Below are 20,870 nucleotides of genomic sequence, written 5' to 3' on the forward strand. Positions count from 1 at the left end.
ACATGATTAATCACGCAATGTGCAGCTATAAAATGTCCCAGCAGCATCTGAGCCAGTCACACAAGGACTCAGCCAGCTCCTCCCTTTTTGTCTGCGAAGGATTTCTTCAGCATCCTCCAGAGACCTCACTTAAATGATGTCTTTTTTTAGCACCCCTGGAAAAAATATACTGCATTTAAGCTATTTCGTACTAAAGGAAAGCATGCATTTCAGAGCACACAGCCAGTCCTGAGATCGCTTAGTTTACGACACATTATAATCAACACCTTCAGCTTTACCGGTGTTTACTAAGGAAGAGCTGGTGCTGCCAAGGAGAGCTGGTGCTCTGAGGTCCCAGGGAGCACGCCTCAGCACTCTCCTCCAGCCTTCTCTTCTAAATGATTTTAAGGTTTGGTCCTATGTAGAATATGCTGCAACACTGCACCACTAATGTTATAAAGTTATGGGAAAACAAGATGAGTCCTATAAGTGAAAATTGACAGGAATCAGTACTGAGAGCCTAAAGCCCACTTCAATCCCAGTTACTAGTAATTAACAGTGAACAAATGACTCAAAAACCGGTCTTTTGGCTGGCTCTGCGCATCACTATCACCACTGCAAGCTTGCCTGGAGGAAGCCTCAGCTCCCCCTAACCAAGCTCTAAGAATCGACAGGCACTGAGCGTGCCACTGAAATGCGTTGCCAATTCATTAGTAGAAGACTGAACACATCATTTGTTTCATTCCCTAGTGGTCCTATGTACATGTCGAAAAGTAAAGCAGATAGAGTGACTTCCCCTTAAGATACGTGAGAGCTCTTTTGAAGATGAACAAGTATATCTAACCCTTAATCCAACAACTGGAGTTGCCAAGAGAAGAGTATCTTCCTTGTGGAAAAGACCTATCAACTTCAGCATGGATCCTCATAGGAGTTAGCAACCCTTGTAAAAAATAGTGCTGTAGGAAAATAACACAGTCGGTAACACCAATGTGGTCTTACAACTTCCCAGTGCATCAAAACAGTTAGTGCCATCCCCGCTCCAAAGCCAGGTCTGTATCAAAATGACACGAACCAAAAATATCACAGGTGCTCTCAGATGCCATTCTCACTCCCAGCTTCTCCGCAACACTAGCCAGAAGGGAAGATGTAACTGTTACAAGCTCAACAGCTAGTGAATTTACCAGTGTTTCCGTAACTCAAAATGGAGCTGTGCTCTCAGACACCGGGACGCTACTGCGGAAATAACTCTCTCTCACATAGTCACAGTAAAAGTTAAGAAAAATCTGCACTGGAACTGATAAACACTGGCCGATGACTTCAGCCGCTGGCACCCTCAACACTACCAAACAGCTCCGGCTGGACAGGTCGCAGGTCGGGCCTGAATCTGAACAGCGGAGACACATTTATTGAGAACACTCCCATGGCCAGAAGTCACTGTCGTTTGAGTCTCTCACACATAAAAGGGGAAGTACACTAGGTTATTCACTAAACCAGTTGCTATAATTTTCTTTTAATAATTATCTCTTTATAATTTATTTCAGAATGAAAAGAAGAGGAAGTTAAGAAGTTTTACGACTTTGCTTATTCATAAAGAACAGGTCTTTCGGTTTTACAATTCCCATGCTCTCCAGTTATCTGCTCTATACATCAGGGGCCCAGAGCTCAAAGAAGTTAGAAAAAACTCAATAATGTGAGCAAAGTGCTCTGGAGGAATAGTTCTCCCAAGTCCCATCCACTTGTTTAGCATATGTCTAAAAATATAATACTAAGGCATTCAGTGACACCAGAAGCCGCAAAAACCTGTTTTCTGGCTCTTATTCTGAAGACACTAAGTTTATGTATCTGATGCTTTATAAATGCAAACATAGTAATGAAACAGAAGACAGGTCACGTTAATAATAAGAACAGGTATGTCTACCAGCAAGAAGTGTATAATTGCATGCTTTTTTAATATAGATTATTTAAATTTACTTTCAAACATCAGGCAAAGAGAGCAGGAAATTAACACCAAGATTGTACATCTCTAAACCCTTCCTTATACTGACATAATACATGAACATTAATGACTATTTGCAGGTTCATATGCCAGCAAAGACTGTTCTTCTCTGGCTTCAGAGTGCTGGAGAGGAAAAAAAGTTCCTATGAATGCATCTTCTTGCAGTGCTGGAACATATGAAGTACAGACCTTGAAACATTCCATTTGCAGCACTTTCCCCTTACGGGGATGTTAACCTTTGCATTCTCTGTTACTTTCAATTTCACCCATATAACAATCAATGTTTAATTATAGTGTAGCCTTTTGCTCTTCATTTGGTACATTTTCACTGAATAACAATTACAAATAAGTGAGCTTCTCTCTTGAAAAGACTCTCTGGACATTGAAAAGCTATACCAATGTGTGTAAGTGTTTGCTAGATGGAAAAAGGGAGGATCAGCCAAAACATGATTCACTACATGTACAACAAAAAAACCCACAACAGTTTTAAAAAAAAATATAGAAGGTTAAGACACCTCTAACTACATAGCACATACTACAAGACACTGAGGAAAAATATAACTTGGAGGAGAGAGTCAGGCTTTTGTTTTTAATCGCTCCTTTGTGTGAAGCTGCCCTTTCAGCAGCACTTTATAACCCTCCGGCTGTTTGCAAATCTCTCAGCAGTATCTCCTGTAGACTTCTGCAATAGCAAGTGAAAGCAGAAGATTGCCTGGGGGCTACAAACTGTACCTTGAAAGGGCACTCATGTTCAGAAAGGACATGGTGAACCAAATATTGTGAGGAGCCTGGCAACCTAAAATAACGTAAAACCTTAAAGAATGTAAAAGTTGGATGGTATCCATTTATAAATTAATATTCAACAGACTATTGAAAGTACATTTTTGATTAGTTTCTTTTTGTCTCCTATTATAATGGATTTATTGTTCTTACTCTTGGACAGCTTTGGCCTTTTAGCCCATTTTCATGCATTTTGTAGACACGGAAATCACAATCAAGGAGTTTCAGATTTGCATTGCATGCCAACTGCTGTGCCATCCAGTCTTTCTGAAATAGCTAAAGCCCTGGAGCCCAATATCACTGACTATCAATGTAATTTAACCTTACAAGAACAGTCAATATTATCAGTATGTTAGAAAACGTACGGGTTAGACGTTGAGAGAAAAGAGTGGAAAAGCCCCACTTACAACAACAGAATCAAACTACAGAATTATCACTAACTTTAGCTTTGTATACCTTGAGTGCCCAGTTTCGCTTGAGCTGGAGTGGAGGTTGAGCTAAGAAGGGGGTCAGAAGAAGGATCCAGGAAACTGGTGGTCAGATTTGTTTTACATGAAAGCGGAAGCGATTCTTCAGGTAAATTATCTAGGCTGATCTTATTTTGTCTACTGGTGTCTAGTAGATCTTTTCCGAAGAAAGCTTCCTGTAATGAAAACGAAGTGATTCAATGTAGAAAAAACACTAGCTATTGAAAATGCTATGCAAATGGCAAAGTTAAGGAAAAAAAATGTTAATGATTAACTAAAAATATAAAAATACAGTCTCAGTCCCACAATCATTCCAGTATGGAACTATCTTTTCCAGGGCACAAGGGGTAAATATGGTGGATACAACTTACCTGAGGTAGTTATGCTATTATTATTTTATTATTAAATCCACACCTTAAATTATATAGGAAGAACTACAGCCATCTTACAGATACACAGCATAGACACTGCACCTGTATTACATGTATATATATTCCACGACTTTTTGAGAGTTCAAAGTATTTCTCCTCACACAAAAATGAGAGCTGAGTAAGGGGAGTACTACTGAACAACTTGATCAAGGCCACATAAGAAGTTTATGGAAAACACGCAAATGCACTTAGGTCTGAGCTCCTGAACTACCACATGCTACATTTCAGTTACCACAAAATCATCCCAATGAAGAAAAAAAACACCTAAAACTGCTTAACTTACATTAATATCCTTTAAATTACATATTTAAATTTAGTATTGCTTAACAACTACCATTAACCTAAAGCTGAGTTGTAAGTAATTTGACAACAGCCTAGCAAATTTTCAAGCCAATTTTTTTCATTATTTAATTTTTTCTGTTTTCACTTTGTCTTTTAAAATCTTAATTTAGGATACAATAGCTAAAAATGGAGTTATAAATATGTTTTATTATCAGTTATTCCTAAATTAATGAACAAGGAATCAAACAACTATTCTATGTTTTACATGAATAAAATGTGCATTAAGGAAAAATTTATTCTTAATAATTCAAAGGAAATCTTGCTTGAGTATTTTCTTTCTAGATCATTTCCCCACTTATCAAATACAAGTTATTTTTAGACAGAGATTGTTCTGTCTCTCTGTCAATTCTTGGCTAACTTTTCATCCCAGTACAGTCTATGCTGTGGAATTTGGTAAATATCTACAAGATAATACAGTTTCCATGAAAAAATGTGTCCGAGAAGAGCAAGAGAAATAGTGTTCTAAGTGGGAGAGATGTAAACTGGTTTGTTTATAATCCAGTTGAAGGCAGGTAAGCTGGTGAATCCACATTAATATACTGGTCATTATCCCCACCAACAAGTGCTACCCCTTACCTGCTGGGGATATCAAGGTGTAATGGGGCGGAATAGCGGAGATCATTGTGGTGGAGAGATGCAGGGTATATAAGAGCACAAACCTGTAGGAAAACTGTTTCCCACATCAAATCGCTCTCTCTGTATTTTTTTTTAATTATAATCTCTAGAGAAAATAACATGATCTGGCTAAGACTTCTGGCACAGTTTAGTGCAGCGCACAAGTAAAGAAGCTGAAAATGCCATGTGCCAGTTTTGAGAGGAAAAAAACAGACAGACTTTTTTTCAGAGCAAGTAGAGGCCTATACGCTGGGAAATAAGATCAGAGGATTTGAGGTTTCATGTAATACGCAGTTTCTTATATAAACTTATGAACATTCCTTACACAAAAGCCTTTTCGTTTGAGTGATAAATTGGGAATCAGGAAGGAAACATTTACTGTTTGAATGTACTATGAATTAACACAAATTAAGATTTATTTTTAAATGTTTTTGCGGCTAGTGTATACCAATAGCTTTACCTGTAAGTAGGCAGGAAAGGTTTCTTCAAGTTTATTTTTCTTTTTTCTGTATCGCTTTTTTATTTTCTCAGTGCTTTCAGAAACTGGGGCAGACTCCTCAACTGGAGTGTCTGGCAGCTGTTCTGTCCAACCTAGAAAAGTAACATGCGGGCACAAATACATAAAATACTCTCTTGCTCTAGATGTACAGTGGTAGCACGTCTAAGGCAGCTTCATACCTATCTGGGTGCATGAGTTTCAGCATCACTCTAGATATACTATAAAGGTTGCTTTTATCTACCCAGCTTTGAACTGTCACCTGATCATCTGGGCTCAGAAGTTGAAAATACCGTATGTGATACTAGTCACATCACTATCTTGTCATACTACTTTGGCTGTAGATATCTCATTGCCTATAGAGAGACCTTTAGCTTTCATATCTCCAAGCCAACCTAAGAATTTGGTATTAATTTGAGAGGGATGTGTGCCATACAGCCAGGTACTTAAAAGATAATTCTATTGAAGTAGGATCTCCAAAATCAGCACTGTTGAGTTACATACTCATCCGCTTGCAGTTTATACAATAATTTTTCTCAAATTAAAAGTAAAAAAAGATTTTTGAAGCTGAGAAGTGACTGTTGCATAAACGATGAACAGGCCAGAAAAGTCTAGAAGAATCTGGAATCTAAAAGAAGCCCCTCAAGAAAAATTAAACAGTTATTCAGCCATCGTATTGCAAAGTAGCACAGCGGCTTTTCTACCAGACAAACCACCACAGTACGCTAATCCACCATTCAGTACTTTATTTGGACAGACCAGTGAAGACACTGCAGGTAAGGGCAAAACTTCTGAAGACCTCCACCCCTGTCTTGCCAAAGCTCATTAATGACCCTGAGAAGTTATTTTATAAACCCTACTATCAGGTAGTAAAATGTAGTGTGCTTCGCGCTACAGTGCATTCAGAGGACAGAGAGCAGAGCGAAGCTCACCACGAGCACAGCAGCCTCTGTGCTGCTCGAGCGCCTGCTTTGGAGGGGAAGGAGAGGGGAAGAGGAGCGGGCTGCAAAGCGCGCTGCAGGCTGACCAGAGCTGGCAGCTACGACCCAGCCTCTCAGCAAGCAAACATACAGAGATTTTCTGAGTTATTTTTTTCTTAATAAACAATTGTGCGTGAGCAAAAAAGGAAGCTCAAACTGTTTAACGGAAGAATACTTGTTTAAGAATATTGCTTATTAACAATACGCATTATACTGTTACCCAGAATGAAGAATTAATTTTAACTTTTTTTTTTTTTTTAAACTTAAAGGAGCAGATCCCTCTATATGAAGTCAAAAGCTTAACAGCAAAATTTTCAATGCTAGCTGAAACAATTTAGCATACCACAAAATAACATTTGCAAAGCAGAGAAATATATCTGTAACACTAATATTAAACAGAAAGCAAGTACTGTTTTTGAATAGGGGACCCAGCCACAATACTGGGTTGAACAGAAACATATGTTGTCTTCCTAAAGCAGTTTGACACGTGCAGCAAGAACGAAATCCGGCTCTTAGTTTTTGACACTGCCTAGATGCCGTGGTAAAGATCAGGTCTCTGTTACCTGTACAAATAGAGAGTGAGTTCTGGCTCTAAAGAAGTTAAAATCTAAATAGACAACAGAGAATTACGGGAAAAATTAAAGGCCAGAGATTTGTGACTTGCTCCCAGCCACCCTTTAGAAGCACATGCCTCTTTCTACTAACTACACAGGAAACAGACTCTGCACTACACGTATCCTGCATCTCACCTTAGATACATCTCAGTGTTGTCTACATTAAATAGTGTGAATAAACCCAGATAGGTGAAATGAATTAGTCTAATCATACATAGCAAGCAACAGGGCCAGGCCCATAAACAAACCTCGACCTCTCATTCAGTGCCCCATCCACTTGTTTACAGTATCAGAGACATGAAATGGCTTTTCTACAAAAAGAGAGAACGCAGTAACGTTCCTCAGCCCTGGGAAAAAAGGTAACTGACAGGGGGTATGGCACAAGCCTAGAAAATTTTGTATTATAAATGAATACTGAATGATTTTTCATAATTTTTCATAATAGAAATTGTGGGGGAATCCTAGGAAACTCTCAGACGTCAAGTTTAAAACAAACTAAAGGAATTATTTCTTCCCCCAACGATAAATATAACATTGAAGTCACTAATAGAGGATTCACAGAGGCTAAAAAGATTCATAAAAAGATCAGCCATATTTGTGGAACATACATATGTCAACAAATTCTCCCACAGAACATGGTCCAGAAGACAACTCTGGATCAGGACTGGATTGGGAGAAAGGTATATCAGAAAAAGGATTGCTCTAATCTTGCCCCATTTCTTACACTCTTTTCTGTCTTCTACTGGTCAAAGCTAGGCTCAACAGAGCTCTGACACAATACAGCAGGCCTTATAATCTACACTATTTCTCTCCCACAATAGTCTGAAATTCATTGTATCAATTTCATTGTAAATCATGACTCTACTACAATTATACATGCATATGAATGAATGTTTTCACTTGAACTAATAAAGTCATCATGACAATCACTAAAAACTTTTTCCTTTGTAATACATCTCTGGACAGAATTATATAGTTATGATTTCCATTATTTTTACTGCATTAAGCATGAGGAAATACTTAAAAATACCTTTCTGAACTTACCTTCATCTCTGCCAGGCAACTGCTCAGAAACAGAGCCAGAAGAATCTTTCCTGGAGAGAGATCTTTTAGTTTTCCCCTGCCCTGTACGACTTCTCTGACGTACCATAAATCCACCAATACCTAACAAGGAAGCAAAAATCAAGCATATTGATTAAGACTATGTTTCATAGTAAGAATGGGAGCCAAGATTATTCTGAAGTCAAAGAGGACAACTGCATCTGTAGAGGTCTAAAAATGAACTTGATATGCTTCAGTTTTCATTCAGAGGCTTACAAAGCATTTCATAATTTAGTATCTCAGTAGGTGTAATTATCAAAAAGTATCAGAATTTTAGGCCTGTAATACACACACAAGAAGTTTAAGCTACCAAACCTGGCAACTTTCAGATGACTGTTTTCCCCTCCCATGATGCATTGATGAACTGCTAATATTAAAAATCAATCTACCAAATGAAACCTACTGAAGAACCTTAAAGGATCATGAAAACTCTACAAATTGGTGTAATGAGCCCGTCACTTCAACAATTCAATGGCATTAGAGAAGGAAGTATCACAAAATAAAATAGATAATTAACCAACATTACACTGCCTGAAACTCCAGAATCCTCCACTACAGATTGACTGCAGTGCTCCTGACCCTTTACGATTCGAGTGTATGTATGTACATATATCAGACTCAGGTTTGTTTAATTTTTCAGGGAAATAGCTGGCTGCAGAAAACAGATGGCCGCTCAGCTCATGATCCAAAACCACTCCTGAGCAAATGAAGCCTTCTTCCCTTGAGGATCTGTCAGTAGAGATAAAAGGCCTAGGGACATATCACTTGTGGAGAAGCAGGAAATCTCTATTAACTGATGTGGATTTGTACAACCATCTCCACATGATCTGCCCACCATGGAAGGCAGTAACATGGCTATCACCTGCTGAGACAGGGCCCTGCCTCAGCGTTATGGGAAACACAAGCTAGGGAAAAGCTGGTAGAGATCTGTTTAGCTGCTGATAGAGAAGCAAGAGAAAAGGGACCACACTTTAACTCCTACCTCCTTTCCCTACTTTGCTCTACCCCTCTCCTTCTCCTTAACCATCTCATTTTCTCGGTTCCCCTTCCCTCTCCTACTATCTTTATAATCAGATGATGTGGCCCATTACAGCAAGGAGGATGGAAACGAGTAGCCAAAACAGTATTTGTGACTGCAAAGACTACAGTCAACCTACCCACAGTACGGGGAAGCTGCATAATGAGAAACAAAACCAATACGTAACACAGATACTCTGAGACATACCAAGGGGCTCTTCAAAAAGGCAAGCTGCGTCTAAACAGCTAATCTAATCTTGAGTTCATTATTAGCCCTAATGAATCACAGCTACTTCCTACAAAGTCACTTAGGTACCTCTGGATTTTTCTGCCTGGAGATAGCTCAAGTGTTTCTGCATCCAGAACCTACAGTTAATCCACAGTCAAGATAATTAAGAGGTGACTACACTAATAAATTAAAACAAATGAATTCATCCAATAACTGAATGCATTAAAATTCACTGCCAGAAGTCACCTGCAATTATTTAAGAAATTACTCATATCAAGTATTTCAGAAAATAGGTAAGATAACTGCAAAAAAGTTCTCTCAAGTTCTGATCCTGCCTGCACAATACCTGTATAATCATTTTTATGCAATATAACGTATTACTGGAGATTTTTTAGACCTATACACAAATGCACATAAATTTGTGTGATTTATGTCTATATATTTACACACACAATTGGCCTCCAGCAATTACATAAATACCGTACATTTTCCTATCAAGAATCTATAACACGGTGTAGATTTGAACTGTAAACTTGTAATTGATAGAACATTAAGGGCAGGTCTGCTGCTGTGCAACAACCTTTGGGAACTGTATTTCGATAAAAGGACTAAATATTTTTAATAAGAACAGGAAAAAATTCTAAAAATCAACAGTTAAGAACGAAACACTTCAGAATTACTTCCATACTCTTTCTAATATTCTATTAATTATATAGAAAAAATTGTAAAAGCAAACAAGTGACCCACAACCATATAAATTATGTATCCTACCAGGTCTGTATGGTTTTCGCTTCCTTTTTTTAATCCCATCAGCTCCTTCCGCTGCTTTGGTATCATCATCCACAGCTTCCCTTTCTGGGCTGGAATCTGATTTTCCATCACAATCCATAAGATCACCTTCTGGAGAAAAGAGGCAATTATAAACTCAACTGGAATAGGGAAGGAAGACAATCTTCCAAAATTTCCTACATGTGAGTCATTTATGAGAAACTCATTAAGAATGTCAGCTTTTGCAAAAGGTGGTAAGATACCTGCAACCTTCAGACACTTTTGAGAAACCTACTCTATCTATACACATGGACCAAGTATATGCACACATTTCCTGTGCGATTATGATGTCTACCCAAAAACCCGAGAATAAACATTACGGTCTCATATACATAAATCTGAGGGGTTTTTAGCATTCCTTTCTGAATCCTATGCCATTGCATTATCTGAGTGTATGAACAATTTGCAATACCTCAAGGTATATGGCTACAATCTACCATTTAAGGTATACTTTACCCTCTCCTTAACTTTTGTTTAGTAGGATTCGTTTGCACTAAGAATGCAGACTGAAAAAAAAAACACAGCCTGCACTTGGAAGGTAATATATAACGACTCTTAGCTTGGAGGGTTCTTGAGCTGAAGCCTTGTGACTGACTGAAAGGTGACTTATCTATACTGAGGAGTTTTACTTATATAGTAGAAAATTCAGCCCAAAGGAGTTAGTCAACCTTGAAGATGAGGACTGTAATTCTGAGTTCATATTCTCTGGAAAAGCAGGGTAGAACACAGACGTAAGTATGACAGGATTATAAAAGCCTTTGGTGCTGAAGAGAGACTGAGTTAATTGTTTTTGATATCCTCAAATTGTCAACACAATAACAACCTTACATTTTCATTTTACTCTAAGTTTTTGAAACTCGTTAAATATACTCTAGTCCCCGGAAAGATACTGGAAATCAGGGCCTGGAACAGGTTCTCTGTTTGGTATTTAGGCATGTAGTTCTACACAGTCTAAAAACACTTCTGGAAGAAAGAGCCAGGAACACTGCTTATGAAACATGCCTTGTACTCTGTTTATACTTCTAGGACAGACAGAACTGGCCTCTTTCAAACCACTTCTACTGCGGCAGGACTACAATAACCCTTCTTGCTTTCAAAGGCTGGGCTGCTGACCAGAATTTCGCATTGACCGAGACTCTCCGGAGCTCTAGCAATGCTGCTGCTGGACTGGCAAAGGCAGCTTCCCCGAACACCCAGGCTGAGCAGAGCCTGGGCGAGTCTCCTTTGTAACATGTCCCCTCCCGGCAGAAACAAAACCTGCTCGAGTGCTGAAGCCCTCCTACATGGCACAGCAGTAAGCGCAACGCTAAACTTCACAACGGTTGCTGCCATTTCTTCATCAGTACTCTACAAATAGTAGCAGAAGAGCCACATTAAGTCCACTGAAGCTGAAGCTCCTGAAGCAAGCTGAATTTTCAGTCGGATATTTAAAACCTATGTGGAACATCAGATAAAGTATGAGTGAGATGGTAACGGAATGACCGTGAACCAAGATTTCTCAAATACATCGTCCTTCTTTCTGAAATTTCTGGAGAAGAACTAAGGATTTCTCAGGTTTGCCTGAAATTATTATGTTGTTCCAATCAAAGCAGCGGTATAGCTTTATTTTGCCTGACGCCCATACAATAATTTCAGACGTTCAGAGAACAGGCTCTCTGCAGAGCACATGTAGTATGTCCGGAGCCCCCAGGAAACCAAGTCAACCTACCATGCACGTGCCATGCAGTTACAGTCACATAAATGAATGTGCCCTGACTCCCAAGGCATGAAAAGATAATCTGTGCAACATGTGCATATCTCGGGGGAAAAAAAAAAAGAAAAAAGAAAAAGCAATGAAAGATGATCAGAACTGAAACTAAAGAAAGACCGTATAAGCCTTGGTTCTCCCATTCATGCTTTGCTATTGCATTTATGTATCTTGTTATCTAGTTGGAAAGGCATATTTATAAAAGCCACTGGGTAGAAGATGAAATTAAATCAAGTTAAATAGGAAATACGTACATGTTTGTAAAAATAAAGATTAACCACAGAAAAAGAACAACAACGGAAGTGGTTAATTCTCTATCTTGATGTTTTAAAATCAAAATCAAAAGCTTTTTTGCTTTCAACAATCCAACTGATGGACTAAGTAAAGACATAATGGGGTGAAATGCAAGAGTCTGTGTAATGGTAATCTACCAAACCCTACGACTCCTGAAGGGAACAAAAGAAAAACAACTACTTCACTGTTTTAAAGGTTTTAAACAAATAAAGGGAATCTATTAAAAAAGTGAAATACGCTTCCAGTCAACAGCAGAAGGCAAGTAAGAATGTGCTAATCAAACAACAGGAACGATACTTATATCAACAAGTTAACATGGAAACTGCGCTGATGGTTAAACTACCCAGTTATCTCAAGTACACTCTCTGTATCTAAAAAAAGCTTCTTATGACATTTAATCTGATTAACAACAAGGCAATGTTGCATAAACAGAAAGCACTTTAGATTGTGGGGAGGCGCAGTGCCTGTGCTCCACTTGTAACAGACACCTGCCTGACTAATGTAATGACTTTCACACCTGCTGCTTGAGTAAGCCCTTCCTCAGGCCATGGATTAGCACTCATGCTACCAATATACTTCTCAGGATAAAAGAGGACAGCAGAACGGTGTTGCACCATGCTGGCTGCGCTGTCTAGTGTTGAAGAGTGCCGATTTAAGGTGCAAAGAAACTGGCTGCTCCTACTCGCGTGTTCTCCCACTCCAGCCTCCAAGTCTCAGGCCCCTCTGGCTGGGGCTGCTCGGCCTGCCTTAGCTGCGGGGGAAGCAGGGGAGGCACGTGCTGCTGGCCCCCGGGACACGTGGACCTTTGCTCCATGTCCAGAGGTGGGGTGGAAGGCGCTCACCTAAGGGCTGCTACAATCGACTCACCGCTATACATAGGTGGGCTGTTTGGGTAGGGGGCAGGTATTAGTCCAGACCCTTTCCTCCCCAAAGGCAATGCAAACACTTTTAGCCCCTCCGCAATGAACTGACACCCTCCCCTGAGAACTGAAACCCTTTGTGAGGGCTCTGTGCATCATGTCATCTACTTCAACCAGAGCAACAGCCCAGAAGTCGCCTCCAAACTTCAATTTTGTCTTGAATTCTGCTTTGGAGATGAGGTCAAACAAAACCTTTTTTTTTCCTGCTTGTGAAATAAAATAAAGTTTTTTTTTCCCTCAGACTCTCAGGTCAGCCAACCTCTTTCAGCAAAAAAACACACTCCCCCAGAGGGCTTATTACTTCACTTTCCTCTTAGTTTTAAATACTGAGTCTACAACGATCTAGAGGTTGCTTTACTGAGCCCAACGGTACTACTTTCAAACAGTGTTTGCATTAAATCTGAGAGTCTGAAAACACACTTGTACTCAGCGAGCGCACAGCATTTGCTGCAGGTAACCCAAGAATTAGACAAAAAGGCCACGTGTACTTCCAGTGTTGCCAACCTCAGAGAGGCAAGTTTCTTATGGGACGGACGACACCACCAGAACAACAGTAAGAAAAGCCCTGAAATGGACAACGACGAGCTGTGATTACTGGTCAAGTAATTCTCATGAAACATTTAGTACAGAACATGTGAGTAGCAATATAATAAAAACTCTCAGGAATGTATGCAATATACGTATCTACTGCAACACTCCAAGATATAAGAAAACATGCCAAAAGTAGAGCACCTCTACTGTCATCCATTTCTCCATCTCTTGAGTGTTCTGACTGGGCATCTGGGGGTGTCTGAAGCACAGCCACACTGTTCTGGTTTATAATCTTCAATTTAAGCTTTGGTTTCGTCCGTTTTCTTCTAGGTACTGTAACAGTTAGGCTCTGTAACTGAGACATGCCCGATTCTGTCAAGCAGACTCCATCCTGTGTGTATGTCTTCGGTGGGTCTATAAAAGTTAAATGAATCGTAATAGCAAGATAAAACTCTGATTTACAAGCCTTAGATTTGTATGAATTGTATTTTAAAGAGTTAATAATCGCATGTATGGAACTGATTCATAAGTGAGGAACTCAGTATAAATAACATAGAAATATCTGATACTGTCTTACACGCTACAGTTAAAGCTTTATAATTTCCAGGAACAAGGGAGTATATTGCTACAAAACAACTTACACCAACAACTCATTAAAAGAATAATTTGATTATGGCAACTGACGTCCTGCAGGGTATCCCTGTATACCTGACATTCACATAAACTCTGCAAGTCTTAGTTTGGATCCCTGTTGCTTATCAGTCCAGGTCCTTACACAGCCCTTAGCACTGTAGCTTCACATTATTAATCAACTTTAGCCTCCCACAACTCTCAGTGGGACAGGTAAGTTATCCACCCTACAGACAAAAAAACAGGATAGGTCAAGTGAGCTGCTCAAGACTAAATAGGAAATCTTGCTTAGAACTCAAGTGTCCCAAGACCTGCAAGACTGCTCCTCCCTCAAGCTGTTACGTGACAACTGAGCCTACCAATAAACTTGTCTTAATGTTCCTTGATTTGCCATGGAGAAAGGCGCTGTTGTCCAGTCATCTGTTCTGGGGCCCAGCAAGCCCAAGTTTGGTGACTTTCAAGGTGTTACCAAATAACGAAGAGGCTGCAATGATGCTTCTCCTTTGGGGGCTAATTAAATAATGACTTGATAACATACTTTTGAAAACACACAAACATCATACCATTTGTTCCCTTTAACCAAAAATATTTTCTTATGTAACATCTCCACACTCCAAAACACAGCTGATTCTTGGAACCAGAATTATGGAACGTAATTGTTCACAACATCAATTTTCTTCTCTGCTATTAAAAAAGAATTTTTGTTTTAAAGATTGTATACTCTTTTTGAGATTGAGTATTTGAGGGGAGAACCTTCTTTCAGAAAACACTTGTACAGTATCAAATGGAACACAATCCTGACATGATGGAAGCTATCCTGGCACGGTGGAAGCTTTTAGGTATTATCATTACAACAAATGACTTCTGAGTAGGTTTTTCAAGATTATAAATCTCCTAGCACAAACTAGACAAAAATACAGAAAAGTTGTGTCCTCCTCCTACAGCTCGAGCCTGTAAACGCTTGTATACATGCTTGACTCAGCCGCACAATGTTTTCTCTGCCAGTACTAAGGCAAGCAAGGAAGCCTTTGCAGGATCATAGCATAATTTAAGGTAATTATTATAGTGCAGGTATGGCAAGCAACAGAAAAGAAAGAAGAGAGAACAAGAAAAAAAAATGAAAAGCATGCTGTGATAACTGAAAGACAGTTACTGTTGTGTGTTACAAAATCATAGAAAAAGTAATTTTTCTCTCATGTAAAAATATACCCTTAAAATATGCTAAATTATCAAAGATTAAGCATTTACATTTTTACCTAGTTCTTTTGATTTTGAAATAATCTGAGCTCCAACTGATGAATCACAACAGTCCAAAGAAGGCACTGAAAAATATAAGGAAAATCATTTCAACTTTTAAAAATGGTGACTTGATTTAAACTGAAACTATCAATTGATTTTCTTTCAAATAGTTCTCTTAAACTCCCTAATTTCTCCTGCTGGCAACATTCACTAGCACCTTTAAAATAAAGTGCTTTTCAGTGTCACAGAAGATGCGACTGCGAAACAAGCCTGGTAGTAACTGAAGTTTTCCAATTTCCTAGAGCCAAGAATGGTATTGGAACCGCAGTGAATTCAATGGTAGATGATTTCCTCCTGCTGGACCAAAGGCAAATGAATATGCTGGATCTACTGGATTGCAAAGCAACCTCTACCTTAGTCATGACATCAATTTTTCCTGACCTAGGCGTGAATAACAGGAAAGCTTTGTGAATCAGACATCAACGGCTATCTTTCTTGCTCAAGGAGTGGCCTGCGCACTCCAACAGCTTCACAGGCAAGATGCCAGCGGGGTCTGTGCTTTCAGATGTCTTATACATGAGAAGCAAAATGAGGCTGATGGAGTATCTGGGACCAGATGATAATGACTTGTTGAAGTCGGATATGGTAATTATCCAAGATAAGAGTATTGATAAATGGAACAGCAGAAACTCTATTTGAAAATTATGGCTTGCGGCTTCAAGGAAGCACTGGAGCAGTGTGACCGAACAAACAGCAATCAAAATGTCCTACACTGCTGGCTCCTACTGTTATAGGTGGAAATGCTTTTCCCACCTGCCTTAATTACAGTAACTGTAATCACGCTTCATTAACCTGTGATCTGCAGACTAGACTTCTAACATAAGTAGTAGCTTTATAGAGCTCATGTAGACAGAGTAAGAATGGGGAGAGTAAGAAGCTTCTATCTCAGAAACAATGAGACAGAACTAAACCCCCCAAACCTGTTATTTCGGCATGGTTAGTTTTACCATTCATGCAAGTTGACACATATTTTCCTTTTTTGCCTAGAAATCTTGTCCAAGCTGAATTTAAGACTCAGATAAGTATCCAGAATATCTAATTTGAATGTACTACACAAGCCCAGGCCACTGCGGCAAAGCACGTGTGGTAGGTTCAGTGTTTCTCAGACATGTCAGATCAACTCCATGTCTGCTAGTGATAATGATCTCACACGCAAATATGGGAGTCGGGGCAAGACTAGGAAAAGCACAAAAGGTTCCAAATAGCACTTAAATTCTTAGCTAAATACGTAACAAGCGTGTAGGAGATATGAGACTTGAATTCTAGAGAATGCTTTCTAAGCATATAAAAGATGAAGGGAAGTGAAAGTTTCACTTAAAAATTGTAGTCCCTTAAAAGTCTCTCAATACTGCACCTGCAAAATGTTTTTATGTAAGGAGTAACTAAAGTACATGATATAACCTACAGAAAATCATTATTCTGTGCAATCCATGAATGAAGCAGTCTATCAGCATTATTGAAAAAATGGCACACAAAAGGCGAAAGACAAGGCAAGGAAGAAAAGAAATTTGAAAATGAAATTTTGAAAGAGACATTGAGCTGGAGGGAAACAAAAAAGAACATGGGACAGAAGTTGTAGGACGGAAGATATTTAAAATCACTGAATTGAAACAACAAAAAAACACAGATTGCAAGGAACACTCAAAGGGGAATGAGACTTCGTCTGTTCATTTAATTGGCTATAATTTACAAGATGTTTTAAATCAGAGATAGCAATTATCGAACTGGAACCTAAGGTACATGAAAAGTTCAGGAAGATAGCTGTCTGTGAGAACTTGATATCCTTATTAAAAGTCAAACAACACGGAGCATTCTTTTAGGTCAGGTCAGATTACGAACAATTTTAGCTCCGGAGACTGAAGAGAGTTGAAATACGCAAATAAACGAGCTGATAGTGACAAAAGGTGAGGCCTTCAGAGACCAACTCACAGAACTTGCACAAACAAACAATATTTGAAGATGGTATTAAACAGAGTTCCAGAAAAGGAACTTATTAGAGCTCAGTTTAAGGATTAAATCGATAAAATGGGTAACAGAGAAATATGAGATCTAAATTAGAGAGAGACTGGATACAAAAAACCCCAAACCCACAGAACAAAGAGGGGTCACTACTTTCTGAGGCTCTTAATCTAAGCTTAACCAAAATTGTATGTTTATTTTTAAAAGGGCTTAAATACGATGAATGACACTGAGTTCTGTATCGTCAGTTTTAAAAAAAATTGCGTAGAATAAAATTGGATGAGAAAAATCACCGTGTGAAAAAAGACAGAACGCTGTAATCTTTAAGGCTGGAACAGAAAAGAACAGTTCTAGGCAGAAATGAATTTGGCATAAGAGACAGAGCAAAATGGTTGATGCAGAAACATGACAAGGCCAGGATAGCTTCAGATGCTTGCATAACTATGTCTGTGATGCAGGAGTTTGTTTGTAAATAGACAGCAACCTGCAGGAAGGTAACAGCAGATTCTAAAATAAGCCTTCCAAAAAATTACGAATTCAAAATTTTCATATATATTATTACATTGCTCTTGTATCCTGTATTTGTGAAGTACACAGAATAAATTTTAGAATGAAGAAAACCTTGATTCAGTTCCATGAAGACTGTACAACAAACAGAGGCTCCAGGCCTAGTAGGTATACCACCGGCAGGACCAAACACCTCTGAAGTGGTAAGTGATACGAACTCCTCACTGCCACTGTGCACAAGCTTATTTGAGCCACAGGAAGAATACAGGCACACAGGCGGCTACTAAAATCTACCAGCACATCAGTTGTAACTGGCTGTTGTGTGTTGCTGCAGCTCCCCTCTTTTCAGCTCCACTGCCTGCTAAAGAAAGCCAGGCAGAGCTGCTACCTGGGCCTCCTGCAGAAAGAGGAACAGCACCAAGGCAGAAGGAAGTTGGAGTATGTGGATGGAGAGAGGATGGGAATAAGTGAGGAACACATGGAGTTTGTAGATGGGGCACTGAGTTGAGTTGCCATGTACCAGGGTAAATGATAGAGAGGCAGAAGTGATGGGAGGATGGTCCAGATTCGCTAGCGTGGAGCACGTGGCTGGAGATGAGATGCACACACCCTTCCTGTCCGCACACAGCAATTACAGCACCCAGGGAAAAGCTGCTGCTACGTAGAGCAGTGGCTAGGACCCGGCCACAATAACACTCCAGCAAACGAAATCAGGGAACTTCTTCTACAACACACAGCAATGTGCTGAGAGACATACACTCTGTCTTGAGACCATACGATAAACAACCTGACAAACACTGATTAGAGATGATTATTTCAAAAGAATCTAAACATTACAGGTTCACGGTGTACTATTCCGAAGCAAGCTTTACTACATTCTGGCTGTGGATATTTATGTATGTTCAAGAAGAGAAAGCTATTTATCTTTTATTTCTGTTTCCTGAAGAAAGATGACTTCAGAAGATTATCAGATATGCAGCTGGTGTTAAGATGAGATAGGGAAGAGCTCTTATAAATTTAGATGTTTCGGTTTTCTTAAGCAGAGAAAAATGGAAGCTCTTTCTCAATATGTACATTCTAGAAGGCATTTACTCCCTACTAACAACAAACCTATTTCTTCACCTGCAAAGTACTGGTAAATTCTAGGTTGAGGAGCTCTTGCTGCTTCTACGAAGTAGTTCAAAAACCCGTAATGATACTTGTGAACAAATTAATATCCTCTGTCATACATCAAATCGAAAGAGAAAGAAGCATCTCAATAAGAAATCCACAATATACTATATCTAAGAAACAGTACACTGTTAACTAATGTTTGTTTCATTAAGTTTATCAAACGCTTATCATTCTGACCTTGAAACAAAAAATTACTAAGAATTTTCAAGTGAGTTGTAAAAGAATTAGCAAAAGATTAAAATATATTTTATACAAAAGTACATGCAAGTATTTTTATGAACATGCACCAAGTGACATATTTGGACATGCAATTGTTGTAGTGTACACGCATGTTAAAGAGATTATTGTATATACTGAGTCAAAGAATAATAAGCAGAGAAACTTGTCTCATTAAAAAAGGGTGAAAAGAAACTGCAAAGAAAGCTTGGGAACTCTCTCACAGGTCGTGCAGAACTGGTTCCTACTCCTTAGGAGACAAACCTAAGCAACAAAACCTTACGAAGGTGTGCAAGAAGGACCAACTCTGGGGCCACCTGATGCCTGGAACTGAAATATCTCTGATGCTGTTACTGAAGTTGTACTGTCTCACATATTATGGGTTTTAATCACCTTCAAAAAGGTAGCTCTGCCAGCTCATAAGAGGCATGAAGAGGCATTATTTGTTACTTGGACCTTTTTGTTTCAAGTCCCCAGAAACATATCAAAAGAAACAAAAGTCGTATCTCTGCAAGTTTCTTGTTTTTCCCAGTTACAAACCTTTTTCTTGCTGAATTTGTCAAATTTGTGAAAGCAGATCTCAAAAATAAAATGACTTGGAGAAATACATTAGTGATTCTAACTTCTAATAGTGATATCCGTGGAAATTAAGAAACGTTCTATGACTGTATATAGTTCATCAATTATAAACTTCCAAGGCCACCTCTGTAAGTTACAATTAAGGTCAAGCTGTTATGAGGACACGTCAGCCTAAAGGACAACAGATGCTCTACAGAACTTTTCTTGGCAGACCTCTGAAACACATGCCTCATGACACCTTTAACTCTTGATAAGGAAAACCAATCTCCTAGTGACATCCTCCTGGTGGATATAAACATTTACTGAAATACTTTCTCAGTTCTTGCACTTTCCTCCTAGCACACTTTCAAAAACTAGTGATACCCCAAACAGCCAAGGGTTAACGTGAACACTTCACATGCTATTATTCTAAAAACGTGCAGAAATGTCGATGCTCTGTTAAAATAGCAAACTGAAGCGGACGCTCCAGTGAGCTTACGTGCAGAGAAAACTGATCCAGGACACTATCCTTGTAGCTAGGCCATCAATCATCTAACAGGCCAATCTAATTGCTGACAGGCCACTCACAACAAAATTAATCAATACCAGCCCACAGAACCGGACACTGTAGCTGCACTCAAAGAGAAAACCTGCAGCAACCTCAGCTCCTGAAGTACTAATGCTGTGGAACTGTTTAATATAGAATAAAAAGAAAATATATTCAATGAAAACATGTGCAGAGAAGGGCAAAGCTCATCAGAAAGTACTATGCATTTTAGCTAACAAAAGACTGGTGACTCCCAAACAGGAAAAAAAAAAAAAAAAAAAAAAAGAGAATTCTTTCAATGACCACAGCTAGGGAAGAATTGGTTTTCAGTTCTGGGAAAGCTGAGGGAGTGGCATTAATAAAATGTGAGTGAGGAGGGGAAAAAAGCTCATATGGACTGTTGTTATGGCTACTGCTGCTTTAGAGGGCTTCAAAGTACTGAGATAAAGAAAGGTTTTCTGTTTGGAATTGATTTTAAGATTCTTCTGTGTATCAGGTCTTCAGAGAACTAGCCTTTCTTCCTTCCACCTATCAAAGTGAGAAGCATTTTACCCTTTCAGCGCCAAATGCTTTTCATCAGCTACCCAACCTATTGTCAACAAATTTGGCCAGAA

At 39.0% G+C, this 20,870-nt stretch overlaps 1 protein-coding gene across 11 annotated transcripts in view; it reads right to left on the reverse strand.

Moving 5' to 3' along the window:
- The window catches only part of KMT2C (lysine methyltransferase 2C), a 204,034-nt gene that overhangs the window by 46,341 nt on the left and 136,823 nt on the right, over positions 1-20,870 (reverse strand). For 9 of the 11 annotated variants that reach the window (XM_064505735.1, XM_064505732.1, XM_064505734.1 and 6 more), the window contains 6 exons: positions 15,254-15,319; positions 13,569-13,781; positions 9,819-9,947; positions 7,745-7,864; positions 5,071-5,201; positions 3,212-3,398 (listed from right to left, as the gene is read on the reverse strand). In XM_064505735.1, coding sequence (XP_064361805.1) covers positions 3,212-3,398; positions 5,071-5,201; positions 7,745-7,864; positions 9,819-9,947; positions 13,569-13,781; positions 15,254-15,319 — 846 coding nt within the window. The remainder of the gene's footprint in view (positions 1-3,211; positions 3,399-5,070; positions 5,202-7,744; positions 7,865-9,818; positions 9,948-13,568; positions 13,782-15,253; positions 15,320-20,870) is intronic. The other 2 variants (XM_064505727.1, XM_064505733.1) reach the window with 2 other exon arrangements.

Source organism: Dromaius novaehollandiae, chromosome 2, assembly GCF_036370855.1.
Source record: "Dromaius novaehollandiae isolate bDroNov1 chromosome 2, bDroNov1.hap1, whole genome shotgun sequence".
Taxonomy (NCBI): Eukaryota; Metazoa; Chordata; class Aves; order Casuariiformes; family Dromaiidae; genus Dromaius; species Dromaius novaehollandiae.